General features: G+C 37.5%; 1 protein-coding gene across 5 annotated transcripts in view; it reads right to left on the bottom strand.

Annotated features, from left to right (window-relative positions):
• The window catches only part of LOC139155464 (mediator of RNA polymerase II transcription subunit 24-like), an 86,764-nt gene extending 67,095 nt beyond the window's left edge, over positions 1-19,669 (bottom strand). For all 5 annotated transcript variants that reach the window (XR_011557072.1, XM_070730603.1, XM_070730602.1 and 2 more), the window contains exons 1-4: positions 19,593-19,669; positions 16,976-17,117; positions 5,134-5,216; positions 3,077-3,115 (exon numbers count right to left, since the gene is read on the bottom strand). Coding sequence is in view for 4 of the 5 variants with exons in the window: in XM_070730603.1 (XP_070586704.1) it covers positions 3,077-3,115; positions 5,134-5,216; positions 16,976-17,108 (255 nt within the window). In the remaining variant the exon portion in view is untranslated. The remainder of the gene's footprint in view (positions 1-3,076; positions 3,116-5,133; positions 5,217-16,975; positions 17,118-19,592) is intronic.
• Between the last annotated feature and the right edge of the window lie 3,462 nt (positions 19,670-23,131).

Here is a 23,131-nt window from a genome sequence, read left to right on the forward strand (position 1 = left end):
GGTTATGACCTATAAAGCCCTACATGGCACAGGACCAGATTATCTCCGAGACCGCCTTCTGCCGCACGAATCCCAGCAACCGGTGAGGTCCCAGAGAGTTGGCCTCCTTAGGGTCCCGTCGACCAAGCAATGTCGGTTGGCGGGACCTAGGGGTAGAGCCGTCTCTGTGGGAGCCCCAGTCCTCTGGAATCAACTCCCCCCAGAGATTCGCAGTGCCCCCTCCCTCCTTGCCTTCCGAAAGAGCTTAAAAACTCATCTTTGCCACCAGGCTTGGGACTTTTAGATCTTCCCCTGACCACTGAATGCTTTAAGTATGACTGCTGAATGTTTGGTTAATAAGTTAATTGTTTGGTGAATTTTTTTCTTTTAATTGTTTTTAAATTGTAGTATTAATTGGATTACATTATTGTTCTGTTTTTATATATGCTGTGAGCCGCCCCGAGTCCTCGGAGAGGGGCGGCATACAAATCCAAATAAATAAATAAATAAATAAATCCAACGGAAACTTAGAGTCGGTTTTCCATCAATTTGAGAGCCAATTTTATATGCCCCAATAAATTTTCTTTGAAGAATATGCCTGTCTTGGAGTTCTTATTGGGATGTATTACTTGGATCCTTGACACAACCCTTATAAATACATGCCAGTTGCCAAGCAATCACATGGCTATGCTACAATGGACATAAGTGTGGGAACTGATCATAAATCATCTTTCTCAGTATCATTGTAACTCTGAACAGTCATTAAACAAATGGTTGTAAATTGAGGGTTACACTCTACATACAGTATTTTGATTTTGACAGCCAACTGCTAGTCAGTTACACTTAGGATAAGGTTCCCTCATTTTGTTATATCATTGTGTAGGTAATGTTGCTATGCTTTAATAACTCACAATTAACTGGGTTAATTGCTAAACATATACAGTGTTCCCTCGATTTTCGCGGGGGATGCGTTCCGAGGCCACCCGCGAAAGTCGAATTTCCGCGAAGTAGAGATGCGGAAGTAAATACACTATTTTTGGCTATGAACAGTATCACAATCCTTCCCTTAACACTTAAAACCCCTAAACTGCAATTTCTCATTCCCTTAGCAACCATTTAGATTATTACTCACCATGTTTATTTATTAAAGTTTATTAAAAAAAATATTTATTAAAGGCGGACAAAAGTTTGGCGATGACGTATGACGTCATCGGGCGGGAAAAACCATGGTATAGGGAAAAAAACAGCAAAGTATTTTTTAATTAATATTTTTGAAAAACCGTGGTATAGCCATTTCGTGAAGTTCGAACCCGTGAAAATCGAGGGACCACTGTATTGTACTGTGACTTGAAAACTATAATGACCAAGTCTATATAATAATATAAGATGAAGTGTATAAACTGTATTAGGATCAGGATTAGGCATGAAAGCCAGCTGGGTGAGCTTTGCTATTCACCTCATAGGGTTGCTGATATGGGGAAAATAGGAGGAAGAAAGCATGTTGGCTATGTTTGCCGCCTTGAGTTATTTGGAAGAATAATAAAGGCAGCATACAAATCAATCAATCAAGAAATAAATAAACTTGCCAGAGTGTATGAATGCAGCTTTAAAATATATTTAAAAATATGATTCTAGGTTTAAAATTCAACATTTAATTCTGGGAAATGGCACAAATAGGGGATTTGCCCAGCATAAGCTGACCAGAATTGCTGGGCGTTGGACACTGTAAGCACTATGTATTTCTCAGGAAAGGAAGAGGAAAAACTATAATGATTATGGCATGTGAGGTCTCTATTTTCACATGCCCAGTTCTGCAAGGGTTCCAAGACTATGACATGAAAATCAATCAGGCTAATGAAATATACAGTGATACCTTGTCTTACAAACTTAATTGGTTCCGGGTCGAGGTTCTTAAGGTGAAAAGTTTGTAAGACGAAACAATGTTTCCCATAGGAATCAATGGAAAAATGATTAATGCGTGCAAGCCCAAAATTCATCCCTTTTGCCAGCCAAAGTGCCCGTTTTTGCGCTGCTGGGATCCCCCCTGAGGCTCCCCTCCATGGGAAACCCCACCTCTAGACTTCTGTGTTTTTGTGATGCTGCAGGGGAATCCCAGCATCGCAAAAACGAGCGCTTTGCTGGCAACGGAAGTCTGGAGGTGGGGTTTCCCAGCGAAAGGAACCTCAGTGAAATTGCAGCATCGCAAAAACACCGAAGTCCTCGAAACCCCACCTCCGGACCTCTGTGTTTTTGCGATGCTGCGATTTCACTGAGGCTCTCCCCGCTGAGAAACCCCACCTCCGGACTTCCGTTGCCAGCAAAGCGCCCATTTTTGCGCTGCTGGGATTCCCCTGCAGCATCACAAAAGCACGGAAGTTTGGAGGTGGGGTTTCCCATGGAGGGGAGCTTCATGGGAATCCCAGCAGCAAAAAAAGGGGGGTTCGCTGGCAATGGAAGTCCGGAGGCGGGGCATCCCAGCGGTGGCAGTAGGTTTGTAAGGTGAAAATAGTTTATAAGAAGAGGCAAAAAAATCTTAAACCCCGGGTTTGTATCTTGAAAAGTTTGTATGACGAGGCGTTTGTAAGACGAGGTATCACTGCATATGCACTTATTTCTATGATTTTTTTAAAGTGAAATGCATATTTACAGTATTTGGGGTTTTTTTGTTAAATGGCTGAAGAAACAAAAAGTTTGTTGAAGTCAGGTCTACAAAACCAAGCAGATTGCAACTAGGCAATGGTGCCAAGTGAATAACTTATACCTTTAAATCTTCCTCTTTTTCTTCTTTTACAAAACTTGTCAAAGTACATATATATAGACTCAATATTCATGGTATTATATTTTGAAGCTTGAATAATAGAAACAGTGGTAAAATGTTGCACTCAATCATATGGGCTAGAATTTGCTGCAAAGCTCTAAGGGAAGCTAACACTTTTTCCTGGCTCACAAAATCTGCTAAATTGCACACCTGGTGTCATATCTGAAAAGGTTTCTGGGGACTCTGAACATACACTGGTGCCCTCTATATGAGCCAAGCTTGCAAAGGGCAGAATGACAAAATTCAGAGGAGGAATACAGAGAAATGTTTGAATACTACCTTGCTGATGGCCATCAGAACAGTAGAATATGACACCATCTGTAAACAAGAGAAAGGAGGAGACGGTTACAAGCTAAAGCTAATATTTAATCAAACCGACAAACAAGGCCTGCCATTTCAACTGCTATGTGAAAAGAGTGAGGGACAGCAAGGTCACCTATCAGCAATACAGCTTTGCTGATGCACTGGCCTGGCACAAATTTAAACAGACATTTTTAGGCAATGGTGTAGTTTCACATCAACATTAGAGTGAGCAGCCCAAGAAAAAAAAGAGAGAGTTTAAAATGAAACCAAAAAGCTTTTCTTATGGCAATTTTTACCAAGAATCTCATAGCAATGAGGCAATTGATAGCAACAGAAAAACAGTCACTTGTTTCGTTTTGGGAATAATGATAATAATCACCACCACCCTCATCATAAAACTTGTACAGGATATCTAACATCCTTTTTCAAAGTAACAGATGCATCCATTATAGGGGCAGGGGATCCATGTTAGCCCAAAATCAATTGATTAGCACCTTTTAAGACAATTTCTATTTTAAGGCATAGGATTTCACAATAAATTTTATTCTTTTGGTCATAGAAGATTTTTTTTAAAAAAAATTGGCTGCAAAATAATGAATTAAGTATTAATATTTAATTCATTCTCAAATATTTGAACCCACTCCCCACAATAAAGCCAAATATCTGCGGCAGTTCTGCATATCAGCAGGAAACAATGGACAATGAGATTCATTAATTTCACTTAAAGAAATATTTTCAAAAGTTAAAGTGGGCATGTGAATAAAATCAAGGGAATAAATGTCTATGGAGATTCTCAGTCATCCAGGTCATGATTTTCCCAAAGGTGCTTTTTCAAGAGGAAACTGAACTTTCTGGTTTTTCTTTGAAGATGTTTTACTTCTCCTCCAAAAAGCTTCTTTAGTTCTAATCCGATCTCAGAACTGAAAAAAACCTCTTGGATGAGAAGCCAAACGTCTTCAAAGAAACATAGAAACATAGAAGACTGACGGCAGAAAAAGACCTCATGGTCCCTCCAGTCTGCCCTTATACTATTTCCTGTATTTTATCTTAGGATGGATATATGTTTATCCCAGGCATGTTTAAATTCAGTTACTGTGGATTTACCAACCACGTCTGCTGGAAGTTTGTTCCAAGGATCTACTACTTTTCAGTAAAATAATATTTTCTCATGTTGCTTTTGATCTTTCCCCCAACTAACTTCAGATTGTGTCCCCTTGTTCTTCTGTTCACTTTCCTATTAAAAACACTTCCCTCCTGAACCTTATTTAACCCTTTAACAATTTTAAATGTTTCGATCATGTCCCCCCTTTTCCTTCTGTCCTCCAGACTATACAGATTGAGTTCATTAAGTCTTTCCTGATACGTTTTATGCTTAAGACCTTCCACCATTCTTGTAGCCCGTCTTTGGACCCGTTCAATTTTGTCAATATCTTTTTGTAGGTGAGGTCTCCAGAACTGAACACAGTATTCCAAATGTGGTCTCACCAGTGCTCTATATAAAGGGATCACAATCTCCCTCTTCCTGCTTGTTATACCTCTAGCTATGCAGCCAAGCATCCTACTTGCTTTTCCTACTGCCCGACCACACTGCTCACCCATTTTGAGACTGTCAGAAATAACTACCCCTAAATCCTTCTCTTGTGAAGTTTTTGCTAACACAGAACTGCCAATGCAATACTCAGACTGAGGATTCCTTTTCCCCAAGTGCATTATCTGAAGATCCAGTTGCCTCTTGAAAAAGCACCTTTGGGAAAATCAGGGATAGAGTTTCAGTGCCCTACACAAACCTTTCTTACAATTTAGCAAAATGAAAATACACAAATTTAAAAAGATTAAAATTGAAAGATTATTTTAAAACTGCTCCATGAGCTATTTAAGACTAGATTAGCGCAGACTTTTTCCAATTTTTTCAAAGATACTTCAATCTTTCAGATACTTCAAAGATACTTCAGTCCTATAGCTAAAATGATATTTAATCCATTAACATTAATTTACATCCTCTGAAATTGAAAGATTTATGATGGGGTTATTACCTGAGAACTGATGGCATATTTCAGATAGGATAGGAGTAATGGATTTGGCGATGGGCCAATCATAGCCTGTTCAAGAAGTGCTTCTGTAATTTAAAAAAAAAAGGAAATTATTTCTAGAAAAGTACAATCATTTTCACAAAGAATAATAACAGCCATAATTTAGTCCACTAACATTGCTCATGAAATTGGATCACTTTCAAGAATCACCAAATTCCTATACTTTTGCAGTGTTTTGTGTTAATAGAAGCAAATACAGTGGTCCCTCAATTTTCGCGGGTTCGAACTTCGCGAAATGGCTATACCACGGTTTTTCAAAAATATTAATTAAAAAATATTTTGCTGTTTTTTCCCCTATACCATGGTTTTTCCTGCCCGATGACATCATACGTCATCGCCAAACTTTCATCCGCCTTTAATAAATATTTTTTTAATAAACTTTAATAAATAAACATGGTGAGTAATAATCTAAATGGTTGCTAAGGGAATGGGAAATTGCAATTTAGGGGTTTAAAGTGTTAAGGAAGGCTTATGATACTGTTCATAGCCAAAAATAGTGTATTTACTTCCGCATCTCTACTTCGCGGAAATTTGACTTTCGCGGGTGGTCTCAGAATGCATCCCCCGCGAAAATCGAGGGAACACTGTAATTCAAGGGAGAAAAGGAAAGTATAGTATCCTTTGTTCAACTAACACTTCTGAGAAGGAAATGGACCCTGCTGCCACCATTCTCTCCTCACATGCTAGAGCGATGATGGCACACGGAGCCATATCTGAGGGCACATGATGCGTTTTCCTGTGCACATGCATGCGCTGGCCAGCTGATTTTTGGCCTTGAAGAAGACCGTTTTCGCATTCTGGAGGCTTCAGGAAGCTTCCCTGAAGCCTCCAGAATGCAAAAAAACAGCCCTATGGGCAAACCGAAAGTTTTTTTAAATATATGCATGCGCTAGCCAGGAGTGAAGAATAAATTTAAACCAGAAAACTAGCTGCCAGGTTTGGGGCTAATTTCCATAATTTCTTTAAGAAGGTTTATTGAAGACCTAAGTATAATGGTTTAATCAGGAATTTACGATTACATGGGTAAATATGGCTAAGTCATTCCCAACAAAAGGGCCCAGCTACCTTATGTAGATATAGTCATTAACCAATGCATTAACTTATGTGTGGGCACATATAACTTCTGCTTGAGCAGGGGGTTGGACTTGATGACCTGCAAGATCTTTCAACTCTAATAAACAAACAAACAAACAAACCATGTCTCAGATCACCCCCAAATTGTGGACCAGATGTTTAAGAGGGAAAATACCCTCTTTTGGGATTCAAAGTATTCCTTCAAATTAATCAACCCCTTTCTCCAACCATCAAATCTTCAGGCTTGTCTGGATTTAATTTTAATCTCAAGCTGTCTGTAGCAGTCTTGGCAGGAAGCAATCAAATCTGGTAAAAACTGAAAAGGAAGGTGCATAAAAGTACCACTGAATTTTACCACTTTTTACACTTTTTACTACTCTCCCAGCAGTCTCGTAAATATGGTAACTAACCTGGAGAATAGAACTAACTCTTGTAACAGTTATACCCTTAAAAAAAAAGAGTGAAATGAAAGTCCCCTAGTACTACTGTGTCACACCTACTCTTAACTTGGGAGCAGGTCCACAACATATAACTCCCAAGTCTCAAGGTGGTTCAGAAGTTAATAATGTCAGAAGCTATCAAGGCATTCACAAGAAGAGACAAGTTGTCCTTATCAGGCTCTGTTAATAAATAATCCATCAGGTAACCCATACCATTTCTATGTCATTGCCTGCCCTGAAATAGATTTAGATAATTTGAACTTGAAGTTATTCATCCTCTAGGAAATTGAAAATTCAAAACTGGCCTGAAATAATTAAAAAGCAAACAATCTATTATTGATTTTGTAAAAGATGGCATACCACTAGTACTTCCAAACTGCTGAGATAAATATTAAGGATCCCTATTTGATCTCTCGAGGATATGTGTTTGCATAGGCTCATCAAAGCACCATGTCCATAGACTGAAACTGATCCAACAATCCAGGACTAATCAATGCAACATCATTCAATGGTGTTGTGAATATAAGCTGATGCTTATATTCATGGTTAATGGTGAATATGGGCAAGAATTCTAGCAACTTTGTCTATAAACACAGTATTGTATATAAAGATATCACAATTTGCTACCAAAGATTCAACAGGACTTCATTATCTAAAAGGGCCACATTAGTCCCCAAATCAATTGAAAAAATAATTTATCAATCCCAATTCATATAAATACTATAATTTAGGAGCAACTAAATTCCATAAAACCTTTCTTAGTACCATAACTTATAAATTTAAAGCTTTATAGATAATAATATGGTAACCCATCCAAGAAGATATATCAAATTTCAAGAAAAATTAGCTGTAAACTATATTTATTCTTCTCTATATATGGGGATTTTTAGCCATATATTATACCAGTCTTAATCTGAAAAAAGATTATTAGCTTCCAGCAATGAAGACATTTTTCAGGTATACATTTCAAGATGTTTAAATAAATCTATGAATATTTTAGTACTAGTAGGCAGTATATTAAGTTTATTAAAATTAACAGAATAACCTGAAAGTTTACCCAAATGTTTTATAATGCCTATAAACAATACGTCTCACACAATTCCAGATAAACCTATATTGAATTCTTAGCTTCTTCAAAACGTTGCAAAGTGAACAGAATACAGTATTTAGCAATGATATGGCCACACCTTCTTCCCATCCCACTTCCTATTTCTACTTCTGAATTGAGATATTGGATGAACAGCTGCATCCAGGTGACATCACTCAGTTTCTCCAACTGGGTTTCTGGCATACAAATAAGATCAGTCTCACAATCGAGGATCAAATCATCTAGATCAGAGGTAGACAAAATTGGCTCTTTTATGACTTGTGAACTTCAACTCCCAGAATTCCTGGGCCAATCATGGAAGCTCAAGAATTCTGGGAGTTGAAGTCAACATGTCATAGAAGACCCAACTTTGCCTAGCCTTGATCTTCTAGACGATGACCTTTTTAAAAGTTGAGCTAGAATTCAAAAGAAGTTAAGAAAAGGAGGGATGGATGTATCTTTCCATTTAGCTGGAAATCAGGCCAAATGAAAGAACAGGAACAATCTTCTTGATTTTTTATTTCTTGAAGGAACCATTTCTAGTCCAATTATGGAACTACCATCTACTCCAGAAGCTGATAATCAACCATTCCTTCTCCAAATGCAAATCCTATTTGATAAAATGAAGCAACTCTACAAAATCCCACCCAAATATAAAAGCACCAGCTCAACATCTTAAATATCAATTCAAATCCTATTTACAAAACCAGTGAAAAAACTACCTAAAATTACTTTACCCAAATAGCAAAGAAAAGAGTTAATGACAGCATGAGAATAACCTTGGTGACAACTGTTTTTTCCCTACAAGAAGTTATATGTCAATAGTATACCATATTATATTCTAGTCATGGCAGTAACAAAGACAATACAGATTTAAAATGGCATAAAATTCTAAAGTTTTTAAACATAAACAGTAAATATATTTTGTAAATAATATGTGAACAGTTCCAAAGAAATCTTAATAATCGCCATAAAATTGCTATTTGCACCATTAATTCCCAACTCATAGCTGAAAACCCAATCAACTAAGCATTCTTTCCTGCCAGTTCCACAAATCAAAAAATGAACAAATACTATTGTGGTTGGAATGCGCCAATCCATATCCTTCACAAATCAGCTACTTTCCTTGTTATGCACATTCTTTTCAACTACACAATGATGTAGTATAATAACAACTGTGTTATTATAGCCTATGACATTCTACTTTGTCCACTTAACATGTTTCTTACAAGTCATGCATCCATACTGCATGACTTTTTCAGTCTCTTACTTCTATTTTCCTGTAAATACTGGACATTGCCTTTTCTTCTGCTGACAATTCTTTCACCACATACGCCACCATTGTATAATTACAATGTGGTTTTAATATCTATTCCATTGTTCTTTCCACCACTCACACACATACACCAATAATTTGCATGTCTTCCTCATCAATCTTTTAAGGAGAATGCGAACAGATGTTAACATTCTTCAGGACAAGGTCTCAATAAAAAGAAGTTACCAGAATACCAAACAACCCTAACATCCAAGTGTCTTTCCTTTTTATATGTACATCTTGTGCATTAGCTTTAGTTATTGGAATAACAAAGGAAAAAGTAGCACCCAGAAAGTTTTCTCTGGTATAAAAATAACGAACATCATAGCATAGAAAAAAAGAAAGAACCTCTGCACATGGGAACGGGTATTTCAAACTCTAAATCTTTCTGAGAGTTAGTGACTCCCCTAACAATTGTTCCAATGGATTATTCCATGCATCTATCTGTCATTTTTCCAACTCCAACTGTTAAGAATTTCAAATTTTCAGTAATCAATAGGCCTTGCCAAGGGTGCTATATTTAGCAGCCATTCAGCTCGAAAAATCCCACTTCTTATACGATGTATGCTGGATTGCCTCGAAAGCACTTTCAGAGAAGCCATACTTGCTGTGAATTCTGGCAGTTACATAGAAACATAGAAGTCTGACGGCAGAAAAAGACCTCATGGTCCATCTAGTCTGCCCTTATACTATTTTCTGTATTTTATCTTAGGATGGATATATGTTTATCCCAGGCATGTTTAAATTCAGTTACTGTGGATTTATCTACCACGTCTACTGGAAGTTTGTTCCAAGGATCTACTACTCTTTCAGTAAAATAATATTTTCTCATGCCGCTTTTGATCTTTCCCCCAACTAACTTCAGATTGTAGTCCCAATAAAGTTTCTACTGTTTTAAATCTATATTATGTGTTATTATGCACATTCTTTCTATGTAAATTAGATATATTTGCACAATGTCATTTAAATTAGGAAAATTTATGGTCCTTGATGCTCTCTGAGCTTTCTTGCTTTCTTGAAGATGTTTCATTTTCCTAACTAGGTAAGACCATCAGTGGTAGCAAGAAGTGCTGTTTGCTGCCAGTTTATATTTTTATGTCTTGCCTGTTTTGTGTGGATGTGGGTAGTCTTAGAGATGTTTTGGTTGGGCTGTTTACCAATGTCTCTTTGGCAGTTCTTTGATTGGGGTATTGTTTACTTGATTGTTGGTCAGAAGTTGACCACAGATCAATCTATGTTGATCTGAGTGCTGATTACTGGTGAAGAGGTGCTGCAATTTTTGGGGGGCTGGTTGATTGTCTCTTTTGCATAGTCTATAGATCTCGTTAATATTTATAGGCCTATTGATGGCTGAGTTGTCAGAGGGCTGGACTTCTAGAAATTCTCTGACATTTTGGGGGTTGGCCTGGTCTAGGCTTGTCACATTTTCCTACACTTTCCTATCTCCCTCTTCCTTCCTCCCTCCCTCCCTCCCTCCTTCCCTCCCTCCATCTCTCTCTCTTTATTTAGGCAGGCTTATATGCTGCCCTACTCCCAGAGGACTCTGGGAGGCTCACAACCAAACGGACAGAAAATACAATATAAAACCCCATTAAAAAACAGTATAAAACAATTTAAAACCTGTGACGAACAACCAAAACAGTTTTTAAAAACTCTGTATATCTTTCCAAGTCGGATCTTGATCGCATGTCATCCGATCAACGACCCCAGGCCTGCTGGAAAAGCCAGGTCTTTACGGCTTTTCGGAAGGCCAGTAGGGTTGGGGCAATCCGGAAATCAGTCAGTCTCCAACCACTCTTCAAGGGTAGCCCCATCTAGAGCCAATTGCATGGGGTGATAAAGGCATGAGGGACCGTGAGAAGAGCCTCCTGATCCAGATATGATTGTAATTGATTATTTATTTATTTATTTATTTATTTATTTATTTATTTATTTATTTATTTATTGGATTTGTATGCAGCCCCTCTCCGTGGACTCGGGGCGACTAACAACAGTGATAAAAACAGAATGTGAAAATCCAATACTAAAACAGCTAAAAAACCTTTGTTATAAAACCAATCATACATACAAACATACCATGCATAAATTGTAGAAGCCTAGGCAAACCTGTGCTAAAGCCCCCTAATTAAAACTATGGTTAAATTTGTCTATATGTTGTAAAATTAAAGCATTTTCATCATGTCTTCTGACTGCCAATTAGTGTTCATAGATGCATTCTGTCAATGTATGGTGCCAATTGAAATTAGGATGGGCTAATAACATAGCCTGGTTTTATAGGCAACTTCTCAAAAAATACATATAATTTATCTTAATACTTTTAGAGGGTAATCAATCAAAAGACAGGAAACCAATTTTGACAACCTTATTACTGCCTTCTGGTACCAGGAAACATACTTGTGATATCCATTCCTTTAGTTCTTAAGACATTCCCATGTTAACTCCATACTTAATCTCCCATTTCTACAAATTCACACTTTTGATAATTACCCATGGTTTTTACAGGATGGATTGTTTGCATAATTATGCAGAAAAAAAGTATTCTGTATAAACAAAGAGCTAAAATTAATAATGACCATGTTTGTTTAGATTTCAATATTAATCCAGATGGTATGTTGCAAAATTAAACAGAACAGTACAGAGCTTTAAAAGCTTTATAGCCTTAAAAATGTTGAGCAGACTTTGAATTCCAAGCTTGCACCATACAAGAAATTATACTAGGATCAGTGGTGAAATGTACTTTTTTTTTGCCACTGGTTCTCTGGGCGTGGCTTAGTAGGCATGGCTTGTTGGTGGGGTCATGTGACTGGATGGGCATGAACTTAGGAAAAAAAACTAGCACTTTTAACTAAAAAAAAATTAAAAAAAACAGTTACAACGATCAACTGATGCTTCCCCAGGTTAGGGGTTAGCAGCCTCGCGGGAAGATAACTCCCTCCACAAGCCTCGCAGGTGGGCTTCTCCAGCTCTTCACTCGCCAGCCTCCCAGACACCGCCCTGCTCTTTTTCTCGCCCACCACATTCTGGAAAGAAAACATCTAGCAAATTCAGCTTTGGCGAGTCCAACGTGCATCTGGCCTGCGGAACAATGCCTCTTGAGTGCTAGGACCTGGCCACAACACTTCAGAGCGAGGTGCCATTGCCATTGCAACTGGTGCTTCCTCTGAGCCTCTTGGGCAGCTCGAATTATATCGCCGAGCCCAGCCCCTTTCACCGCGCGTATGAGGAAGAGGAAGCAAGCTTTGTTTTGGGGATGGTCGCGCAGGCCGGATGCAAACCCAAAAGGCAGGTGAGTCTTGCCATGTTCCTCTGAATCAGTTCCTCGGACCAGCCCAGTGGATCTTCCTCGTCCTCCCCTACTGCCAGCATCAGTCTTATTATTATTATAGGGATAACACAATATTTAATGCAGAGTTCCAGAACTTCCACAACTTACAACCATTAGTTTTGTGACTCTTCAAAGTTACAACTTTGGAAAAAGTGATTTATGACTTTTTCATACTTATGACCATTGCAACATCCCTGTGATCACATGATAAAAACCTAGACACTTGGCAAATGGTATAATTCCTGGTTGTAGTGTCCAGGGCTCAAGTTATCTCCTTTTGTAATGTTCTGACAAGCGAAGTCAGTGGGAAAGCCAGGTTCACTTAACAATTTGACTAATTTAATAAATGCTGTGAACGATTCAGCAACTATGGCAAGAAAAGTCATAATCTAGGACTTCACTCATCTTAGCAATAGAAATTTTGGGCTCAATTGTGGTCGAGCATTACCTGAAATTTCTAATGCTTTTTTGAAGTCTTGTAAAGAAGAATATCACAAGGCAATGAGTAACAAGAAGGAATACCTTCACTGAACAATTAAACCATCTTAATTTTCACTGAAATGGCACTTTTCGTTGCATAAATTAGTCATATAATTTCCTTTTCCCAACTTTCTATATGAACATTTTAAGTATCGTAGCTCCATTTTAAAATAAGCACTGTTTTATTTCTCCAAAGGAGTAAACCACAATGGGTCCTAACTATGATGAGACAGAAATCTATTTCATTAATGACAATTATTTCAAATAATCATTAATTATATTGTTTCTCTAATAGCACTTTGAGATAATTATGTTTTATCTGTCTTTAGCTGAATCTAAAATTTATTAAACAGAAGTAGAAGCTTTTAATATATTTTTAATACAAGAAACTAAGAAAGAAATTGGAAGCTACAAGCTCTGGCTATATCTCCTAAAAACCTATCAAGAACTATAATTTTATGAGAAAGTTAAATTCTTCTTAACTACATATTTGTTCCAGGACCTCTTAGCCTTTTATTGCTAAAGCTAAAACAATCTTAAGGGGAAAAATGTGTGGCAGGAAAATAGAACATATTGAGGATTTGTAAGAAGTGTGAAAGATAGAAAGACATACTAAGAACCTATCTATAGTACAAAAATGAACTTGTTCCAAATCAATTCTGTAGATTAGAAGATTTCCATTAATGTATTAAGTCATATGGCTTTCTCTAAATGAGAGAAGAAAGCTTTGCATAAACTATAACTTATCTCCAAACTAGAGTGCTTTTATACTAAATCTGAATAAAACATTGGGGCAGAGCCAGAAAATGTTTATAGTTGGGCAGCCAGGCTTCAAGCCAGATTTTGCACACATATTCAGCAAAGCAGTAAGAAATTTTTCTTTGGGCATCTCAGATTGGCAGCTGAGCTGTTTTCAATCACAAAGACACACATTCTTATGTGTTTCCTGACAAACTGTCTCCTGCTTTTTCAAACCCAAGTAGGCAATTGCAATATGTAGAAGCTTATATGGACTCTGAGTACAAAAAAAGATGCTAAAATAATTCCAAGGTAAGAAAATGTCACTAGATGTAGCTGAAGTGTTGGTCAAGACATTTCTAGCCACCCTTTCTCAAAAGAATCCCAAAGCCAGGAATGGGGCTAATTGCAGAAAAAGTTGATTCACAATATCTAAGCAAGAGTAAAAATTAGTCAATTTCCTATACCAACTATTATTTAAGAAATATAGTTTTGTATTTCTGTTTAACAGTTTCTTCAATGGCAAAAATAAATAGAAATTATACATTCTGCTGTTCTGAAGTGTTTAATTTTAGATTAATTGGATGTGTTCAAATGGCGTGTCAGTGGAAAAAAATATGGCTTTAGTATAGTAAATTATAGTGTTATATCCAACTCTCTGTAATAAGGGCAGAGAAATGTTTTGCTGCTCTTATTGCCATGATAAGGGCCTTAACAATAGCTTTAAATCATGCACCATCTAGGTCATCCTTTTGACCTCCGTAGAAAACATACGTTAAATAATAAATTTTTAAAGTCATATTTTGTTTTTATCCAATGTCATGTAGGCATCTTTTAACTTGTTTTAAACCCCAGTTTATTTATTTATTTGATTTCTTCTCCTGAGACTCAGGGCGGCTCACAACATGTAGAAATGTAAATAAAATTTACAGATTAAAATCCCCGTAATTAAAAAGTTAACAACAGATTCATCCATCATCCATCAATTCATTGAGTGGGGCAAGGTGTTAAAATTTCAATGGCCCCAGGCCTGCCGGCAGAGGTGGGTCTTTTAAAGTTTAAGGAAGGCAGGGAGAGTGGGGGCAGTACAGATCTCCGAGGAAAGCTCATTTCAGAGGGCTGGGGCCGCCACAGAGAAGGCTCTTCCCCTAGGTCCCGCCAGATGACATTGTCTGGCTGACAGGACCTAGAGAAGGCTGACTCTATGGGACCTGACCGACCGCTTGGAAGACAGTCCCATACGTAATCTGGTCCCATGCCATGTTATAGTGCCTCTGTAAACCATGGGGAAAGAGAACTCCATAGACACAAACCTGTCCAGAATCTCAATGGCCTTTTGATTCCAGTTTATTACTAAGGCTTTGGCAGGGCCTTTAGGATATCCTCCAGTTCCTTCTGGAACCCACTTGGGTACATAGGCCTCTGGAGCAGATCGTACAAATGAGTCCAGTCTCCCTGCAGAGTAGAGTGGTTTAAGAGAGCCTCAAGAACCCAAGTGGGTGATCTGATCATCACAGATTCCTCACCAAGTCACACTGATATTGCTCCAATTCCAATAAGAATATCAGGTCTGGCTTGTATCCGAAGTCAGACCAGTGACAATCTGGAATAAAATCTTGGCTGTCATGCTCTCTTGAACCACTTCTGAGGCCAAACTCAGGAAGGCAGATTGAAGTCACTGAGAACCATAAGTCTAGTGAACTTTACCGACAACCCTGCAGGGGCCTCTAGCAAATTGTCTGTAACTGTGTTACATCTGCCACAGCAACTATTAGTCTCTTTTTGAGAAAAACCACACCAACTCAGAATGTGTCCTCCTGTGTCCTGCATCGCTCCTTGTTATCTGAACTGTGATTCTTTGATCTGACTGGCAGGCTATCTGACATTCTGAATTCTATCAGAATTTGAGTCTCTGAACCAGTGCTTCACTGGCTCTCTACTAAAGTTTCTAACCATTCAGATTTCTGGCAAGACCTATATTTCTTGCTCTTTGTCTTGTGTTTACTTGCTATTCTATTTGCTGCACTCTATACTTGTTACATATAATTTAGTGTATACAGCCTGAAATAAGATACCACACTTTCTACAAGATACTGAGCAATCAGAATTTGACACCCTAATGATGATGATGATGGTTGTTGTTGTTTAAATTGGTTGAAGGTGTTTCACTGTGTAAATCTTCAGAAATGCTGGTCTATTAGCTGTTTCACACATTTCCCATTCCGTGAAAGTTACATAATGGAAGATGAGGTATGAAGCACTACCTGAGTGCTTCAGCCAGCATGGATTGCATTTATTCATACACTATGAAAGTGAAAAGCAGTGTTTCCTATTTTGCTTCATACAGACTCTTAGTGTGGTGCCTTAATATTATGCTTTAGTGGGACTTTTAAAGCTCCAAATGTAAAATATTAAAATAATTACCGTTTCCCCCAAAATAAGGCATCTCTTAATAATAAGCCCAATTGGGATTTTGAGTGCATGGCAAAAGGGCCTAGTGCTTATTTCAGGGTTCAAAAAAATATAAGACAGAGTCTTATTTTCGAGGAAACATGGTAGTAAATTCAGGATATTCATTTACATAGCACACTGTTACAAGTCCAACTATGTTTAACTACATCTTTTGCTTTTGGACACCTGTAATCCCTTAATTTGGGGTAGTTTTTATAACGTTTAAAATGTTTGACCATATTTAATTACCCAGAGGCATATTTCCATAGTGGTTCAGGTTTATAAATCAAAATGTATTGATTTCTTCACATACCATGAGGAAAAAGACAAACATTTTAAAAGACTGCAACCCCCATTTTTTAATTGATCTGCTTCATAATTCATAGAAATCTACTTACCCAAAACTCTAGGTAGTAGGCATAAGGAGATTATAGGACAAAGATTTCTTTTTCAAAGGAAAATAATAGCTACTTTGAATACTTGGCAGCACCCGCATAATGACCCTTTGTCTTATAGTAACTAAGCTTGATTTAGCACTGCACTTACTAGCCTCTGGAATCCACTGTAAGACTTGGGTTGTCTAAAGCAGTGTTTCCCAACCTTGGCAACTTGAAGATATTTGGACTTCAACTCCCAGTATTCCCCAGCCAGCATTCGCTGGCTGGGGAATTCTGGGAGCTGAAGTCCAAATATCTTCAAGTTGCCAAGGTTGGGAAACACTGGTCTAAAGTACCAGAGTGGTCAAATACTAATGCATGTGCTGCTAAACAAGAAGTATTTATCATTCATATTAATTTGTTTTTCACTGAAGACCACATCGTTTAGGATCAACCCAGAGTTTAACATTTATGATGTACAAAAGTTATGAACCACACCTGCTAAGTTCAGGATGTCCCAGGTAGTCCCCTTGGGGAAAAATTTCTTCATATTTATGGCCCATTGATAATCACTCCACCTTTCCTTCCATGCCTGGAGGATGGCCTGTTTGAGATTGACTACTTTCATCATCTTCCTTTCCTGAAAGGAATAGAGAAAATGTTTATAGTATGTATGTCCAACCCATGGACCATTTGGACAGCTAATAAAGCAGGCTGACAAGATTGTAACCTTTTAAAATTATTACGTGATTTTTACCAATATTTTTAGCATTACTATATATTTTATATGCAGCTAAAGACAATTCCTCTTCAAGTCAAAGTTGGACCCACATGGTTTACAGTATCTCTCTCATATCTTCATCAGGTTTCTGGTTTCAGAACTATATAACTATATAACATTGCATTATAAATAAACAGTGTAATATTGTATGTTATAAACAAAAAAATATCTACTCCCATGACTTTTTGTCCAGACTAGGATACATATGGCCAGAATATTCAGGAAGCAATTCTCAAAGAAAAAGTGAAAAGAAAAAACATTAATATGTCAGATCAGAAAACAAAGAATCATTTCACACATTGCTCTGAGGAGAAACAATAACACTTGTAAAAATTGTCATAAATAGAGGACTACCTGCATTTTAAACAGAGACAGTTTAAAATACAGATAATCCTCTACTTATGACCCCAACTGAGCCCAGCATATCTGTTGCTGAGCAAGGCAGCTGTTAAGTGAGGTTTGTATCATTTTACATACTTTTTCCCATTTTTCAGCAAATCATTGCAGTTGTTAAACAAATTATGCAGTCGTTAAGTGAGTCATGCTTCCCCATTGACATTGCTTGTCGGAAGCCAGCTGGGAAGATTACAAATTCTGATCACATGACCCAGGGACAGTGCAACTGTCAAAAATAAATGCCATTTGCCAAACCTCCAAATTTTTATCACATGACCAAGGGGATGCTGCTGAGATCCTAAGTGTAAAATCAAGTGCCAGCTTTTTCAGTGCTGTTGTAATTTTGAACAGTCACTAAACAAATGGTTGCAAGTGGAGGACCATACACCAGTACATATTTTGAAATGTAAGCTTGTGGGGCAGAGATTCATTCTATATAAAATATATTGGATCAGTGATACCTTTATTAAAAACATGTCCCCACTTGTTTTGCTTTACATTTCAAAATGTATGTTATGTTTTGAGAATGAATCCTTTCCATCACATTTACTTGGAAATAAGACCCATTGAATTCAGTTTACAGTATAGTTACACACTAATTTAAAAAGTTTTATTAATACCACTTGTGAGGCCGAAGCTACTATTTTGTGTGTGCAAATACATTACATACATACACACACACACACACACACACACACACATATACGTGTGTGTGAAACATATTTTTGCTGATAATGAAAATGAAGGGAAGCAAAAAGGAAGCAATATACTGTACTCCCTCCCATATTTGGGTATACCAGGGTTATTCAACCGAATATGTATGTATGTTTGTATGTATGTATGTATGTATGCATATACGTACGTACGTACGTACATGCATATGTATATATACACACACACACATACACACACACAAATAATATATACAGCTTTTTAATCAAGCACTGTGGCTTACCGTATTGGTTCGCAAAAGTTGAGGCTTGCAGTCTACAAAAAAAATTTGATACAAGACCCAATCCTAAACAATATCTATTTGTATATGTATGTATATGCTTATTTATACTCTTCAGCTTGGAACATCATGAGAACACTTTGAATAGATCTTACACTGCTTAAATATTATAGAAATGTACCTTTATTTGTATAAAAAATTGAAAATAAATACTATGGTATGTATAAAAACATACCAAATTAATGCAACTTAACTGAAATCAGGAAAAATATTTTCTGTTCACTTTTTAAAAACTACTGTCAATAATCATTTCTTTTCATGATTAAGCAATTGGGAAGCACAAAGCCTTGATTACAAGCCTCTTAGGGTCATTAACTTTAAATTCAGAAATCAGAAAAAGTATATTTTGCTCACTTATTAACAAGCAAGCAAGTTAAGATCCTTTTATTCAGTTATAAATATTACATTCTTTACACTTCTTGAATTTTAACATGATCTCTAATAAGATCCTTAAATCTCCTCAAATTTTTCATATGCCTGCTAATGTGCAAATCTGCATTACAGATTATGATGTACTGGAATTGTCAAAACACAAACAATTTATATTACGATAAATCTTGATTTGAATCGAAATCGCATGGTTCAAGGATGAGTGCTAACAATGATAATTTTAAAAACATACATTGAAGTAATTTAGAATACTTACTGCCAAGCAGTCATATATATCACTAAAATCCCCCCTTTTACGGATGCCTTGGAATCCCTTAATAACACTACGATATTAAATTTCAAGCAAATGGGCCAACTCCGGAAACAAATTAATAAAGTTCCAGAACTAAAATACATTATCATCACTTAGTTTCTGTTACCGGTTTTGGGACATGAAATGTGATGCACTAAAGCAGAAAAATTAAACAGCGACAGAGACCCTAAAGCTCATTTATGATACCGAAAAGACAAAGATGAACATCCTACATTAGACTTACCAGCTCCCATTCACATATAAAGGGAACACACAGCTTTTACCTCCTGGGATCCGCCATCTTCGTACCTTAGAAAGAACCTCCCCCGGATTGGCTAGAACAAACTTCTGCAGTGCAAAGGCTGTTGGGAGTTGTAGTTCGAAAGTGACAATTGTTTAACGTATATATTAAGCTCAAATGGTCAGGGAAGATGGAATTTATTTCTGCCTATACATACATACATATTACATTATTACAAAGAAGATCACTAAAACATTAATTTCATAGCCTGAGATTATGCTTTATTTTTCAGAAACTAGGAAAGCATGTTTATGAGTGTGCTTAATTATATTTAATCTTGTTTCTCAGAATTTTATTGCATTCTTTAGTGCCTCATTTTTACTACTGAAGTTAAAATCCAGGAGCCAGAACAGACGTTCAAATAGAGAAAATTCTGTTGTCACTAATGTATTCAGATATTGTAAAACAATTTTCTTAAATGAACTTTGTCCTGAGCTTCTGCTCTTATCCAGATCGGGAAGGGGAGGGTTGAGGTTACTCCTCTGTTCATTGAGTCAGGAGATTAGGGTAATATCTCGAGGCTTATTTTTTTCTTTTTTTTATTGCTACTGGTGGAAGTATGGGAAGATGAAACAGGAAGACAAATGGCATAGAATAGAATAGAATAGAATAGCACAGAATAGGATTCTTTATTGGCCAAGTGTGATTGGACACACAAGGAATTTGTCTTGGTGCATATGCTCTCATTGTACATAAAAGAAAAAGATACATTTGTCAAGAAACATGTGGTACAACGCTTAATGATTGTCATAGGGGTCAAATAAGCAATGAAGAAACAATCAATATTAATAAAAATCTTAGGATACAAGCAACAAGCTACAGTCATACAGTCCAATTCTAATCTAATCATAATAGCAATATGCAATAGCACTGAAATTTATATACCATCTTTACAATGGTAAATTTTTTTAAAAAATACATGACATAATGACCACTGTAAGAATGCCTGACATGTTATTAAAGATAGCTACTCCAGGTTTGATTAGGGCAGTTATGGATTTCTTGATCATCTGACATTGGATGACCAGGAAAGTAATGTATACCTGGCTCACACCAGACTGACTGAAAAATGCTATGCAAACATATAATATTATCCTATGCTAGTTGAAAATCGTCACCTTCATTAGTTAAATGAAATATGAATTTTCATCTTATCGGAACTGAGCTTCAGTTGCTGTTTCACATCCACACAATTACCACTAGCAGTTAGTTAAAGCAGTTTCAGTTCTAAAAGTGAGCTAAAATGGAGAGTATATATAAAAATGTTTTATTAGTAGATTTTAGATGTTAGTGCTAATCGGAAATGGCAGGAACTATATATTCTTTGCTACACTGAGTCTTGCCTTGAGCATGACTATATTTATTTTGCCAATTTTTTTTACCAAAATCAAAAGTATTAGACATTGATTGATTGATTGTATTTTTATGCTGCCCCTCTCCAATGACTTCATATTACCCATAAATGGCTTAGGGACAGACTATCTATAGGACCATCTCTTATCACATACCTCCCAGTGAACAATAAAATCGCACAGTATTGACCTTCTCCAGGTCCTGTCAACTAAGCAATGCAGGTTGCAGAGCCATGGAGGAGAGTCTTCTCTGTGGCCGCCCCGGCTCTATGGAACCAACTCCCCCCTGATGTCCATATTGCACCCACCCTACTGGCCTTCCAAAAGGCTGCAAAGACCTGGCTTTGCCAGCAGGTCTGGGGGCCATAAACATTTACATCTGTCATGGCCGAATTGTATTGAATGGTATGCATGTAGCTATTGACTGGCTGCATTATTATCACTATTAATCTTCTCATTGTTCCCATCACCCATCTCCTCCCATTAATGACTGTAACTTGTTGCTTATATCTTTACGATTTATATTAATATTGTTTCATGATTGCTTATTTGTACCCTATGACAATCATTAAGTGTTCTACCTCATGATTCTTGACAAGTGTATCTTTTCTTTTATGTACACTGAGAGCATATGCACCAAAGACCTAGCCAAAAAAGAATTCTGTCTGTCTGTCTGTCTGTCTGTCTGTCTGTCTGTCTGTCTGTCTGTCTGTCTGTCTGTCTATTCATTGTCTATTCTATCTATCTATACCAGCATGGCTTTGCTATCCCCATTGCAGGCCCTCTTTCTTTCTCAACAAATGGACCTTGAACTATAATCATAGTTCCATTTTAGTGATCAGATGAAAAGGGGGATTTAGGGATTTATGACTGCAGTTATGATGATTTCTGTGGTTTGGAAACTACAGCACATCTATAACGGTCACAGTATTCCATAGTCACATGATAGCAGTTTGAAACCTTCCTAGCTGGCTTGAGACAAGCTAAGTCCAAAAGGAATCTGCTAGGAAAAGTAATAAATTGTGTTCACAGGATATTTTATTTAACAACTGAAGAACTGTAAAATAAATCTTCCAATCCTTATAGTGTTCGTATCTCAAGGAATACCAATGTGTTTATTCCTAGTCACTCCTAGATCTTCGAATCCCCTCTAGGGCAGTAAAGGCAATCCATTTTTGGTTTGTGTGCCAAAAGGGTAGGTGGGGGCGCTAGCATGCGTACACATGCCCACACCCCTTCCCTCCCCCTGTGCTGCCCCCACACATGCGCACAATCCCCCCCATCCCCGTGCATGCACACAGACCTCACTGAAGCCTGGGACAGTGAAAAAACATCCAAACAGGCAAACCAGGAAATGGACTTCCGGTTTGCCCGTTATGCTGGTTTCTGCACTCTGGAGGGTTCAGGGAAGCTTCCTGAAGCCCTGGAGTGTGAAAAACAGCAAAACGGGCAAACCAGAAGTCCATTTTTCCAAACTTCCAGTTTTCCTGTTGGGTGGATTTTTGCACTCCAGGGTTTCAGGGGAGCTTCCCTGAAACGTCCAGAGAGCAAGACCAAAGATCAGCTAGCCAGTGTCTTCCCCAAGACTGAAAATCAGCTGACCAGTGCTGATATGGCTTCCGTGCCACCTGTGGCACACGTGCCATAGGTTTGCCATCACGGCTCTAGGGCATCGCTTTCCAAACCTGGGTAAATTACCGTATCCCAAATTGGGTAAAAATGGTTTTTCTTTGGGTAAGGACATACACACCAATCATAATAGGAGCTTTTAAATTGATTTAGTGTTTTATCTATATTGGGTAAGAAGGGATTTCTGATAAGTGGTTTTGAGAAATAAAGGAAAGATTGCTCCAGGGTGTCTGCGGTAATGGGTGACAAAGTCTGACATTGCATTTTTGGAATGTGCTGCTGAATAATATCAAAATAATGGGGAGCACATGCATAGCGCATGCAGTGAGTTACAAGAATAATCTAGAGAGACAGAAGGAAGAGCCGCAGCCTAGACATCAGTCTGATAAGAGTATGAGTCCAAAGCAGAAATGGGAGGTGGAAAAAATATCTCAGAAATCATTTTCCCTATTGTTCTGGAACTTTGGAGTCCTTGGAGAAGGGCGGCATACAAATCAAATC

Source organism: Erythrolamprus reginae, unplaced genomic scaffold (assembly GCF_031021105.1).
Source record: "Erythrolamprus reginae isolate rEryReg1 unplaced genomic scaffold, rEryReg1.hap1 H_2, whole genome shotgun sequence".
NCBI lineage: Eukaryota > Metazoa > Chordata > Lepidosauria > Squamata > Dipsadidae > Erythrolamprus > Erythrolamprus reginae.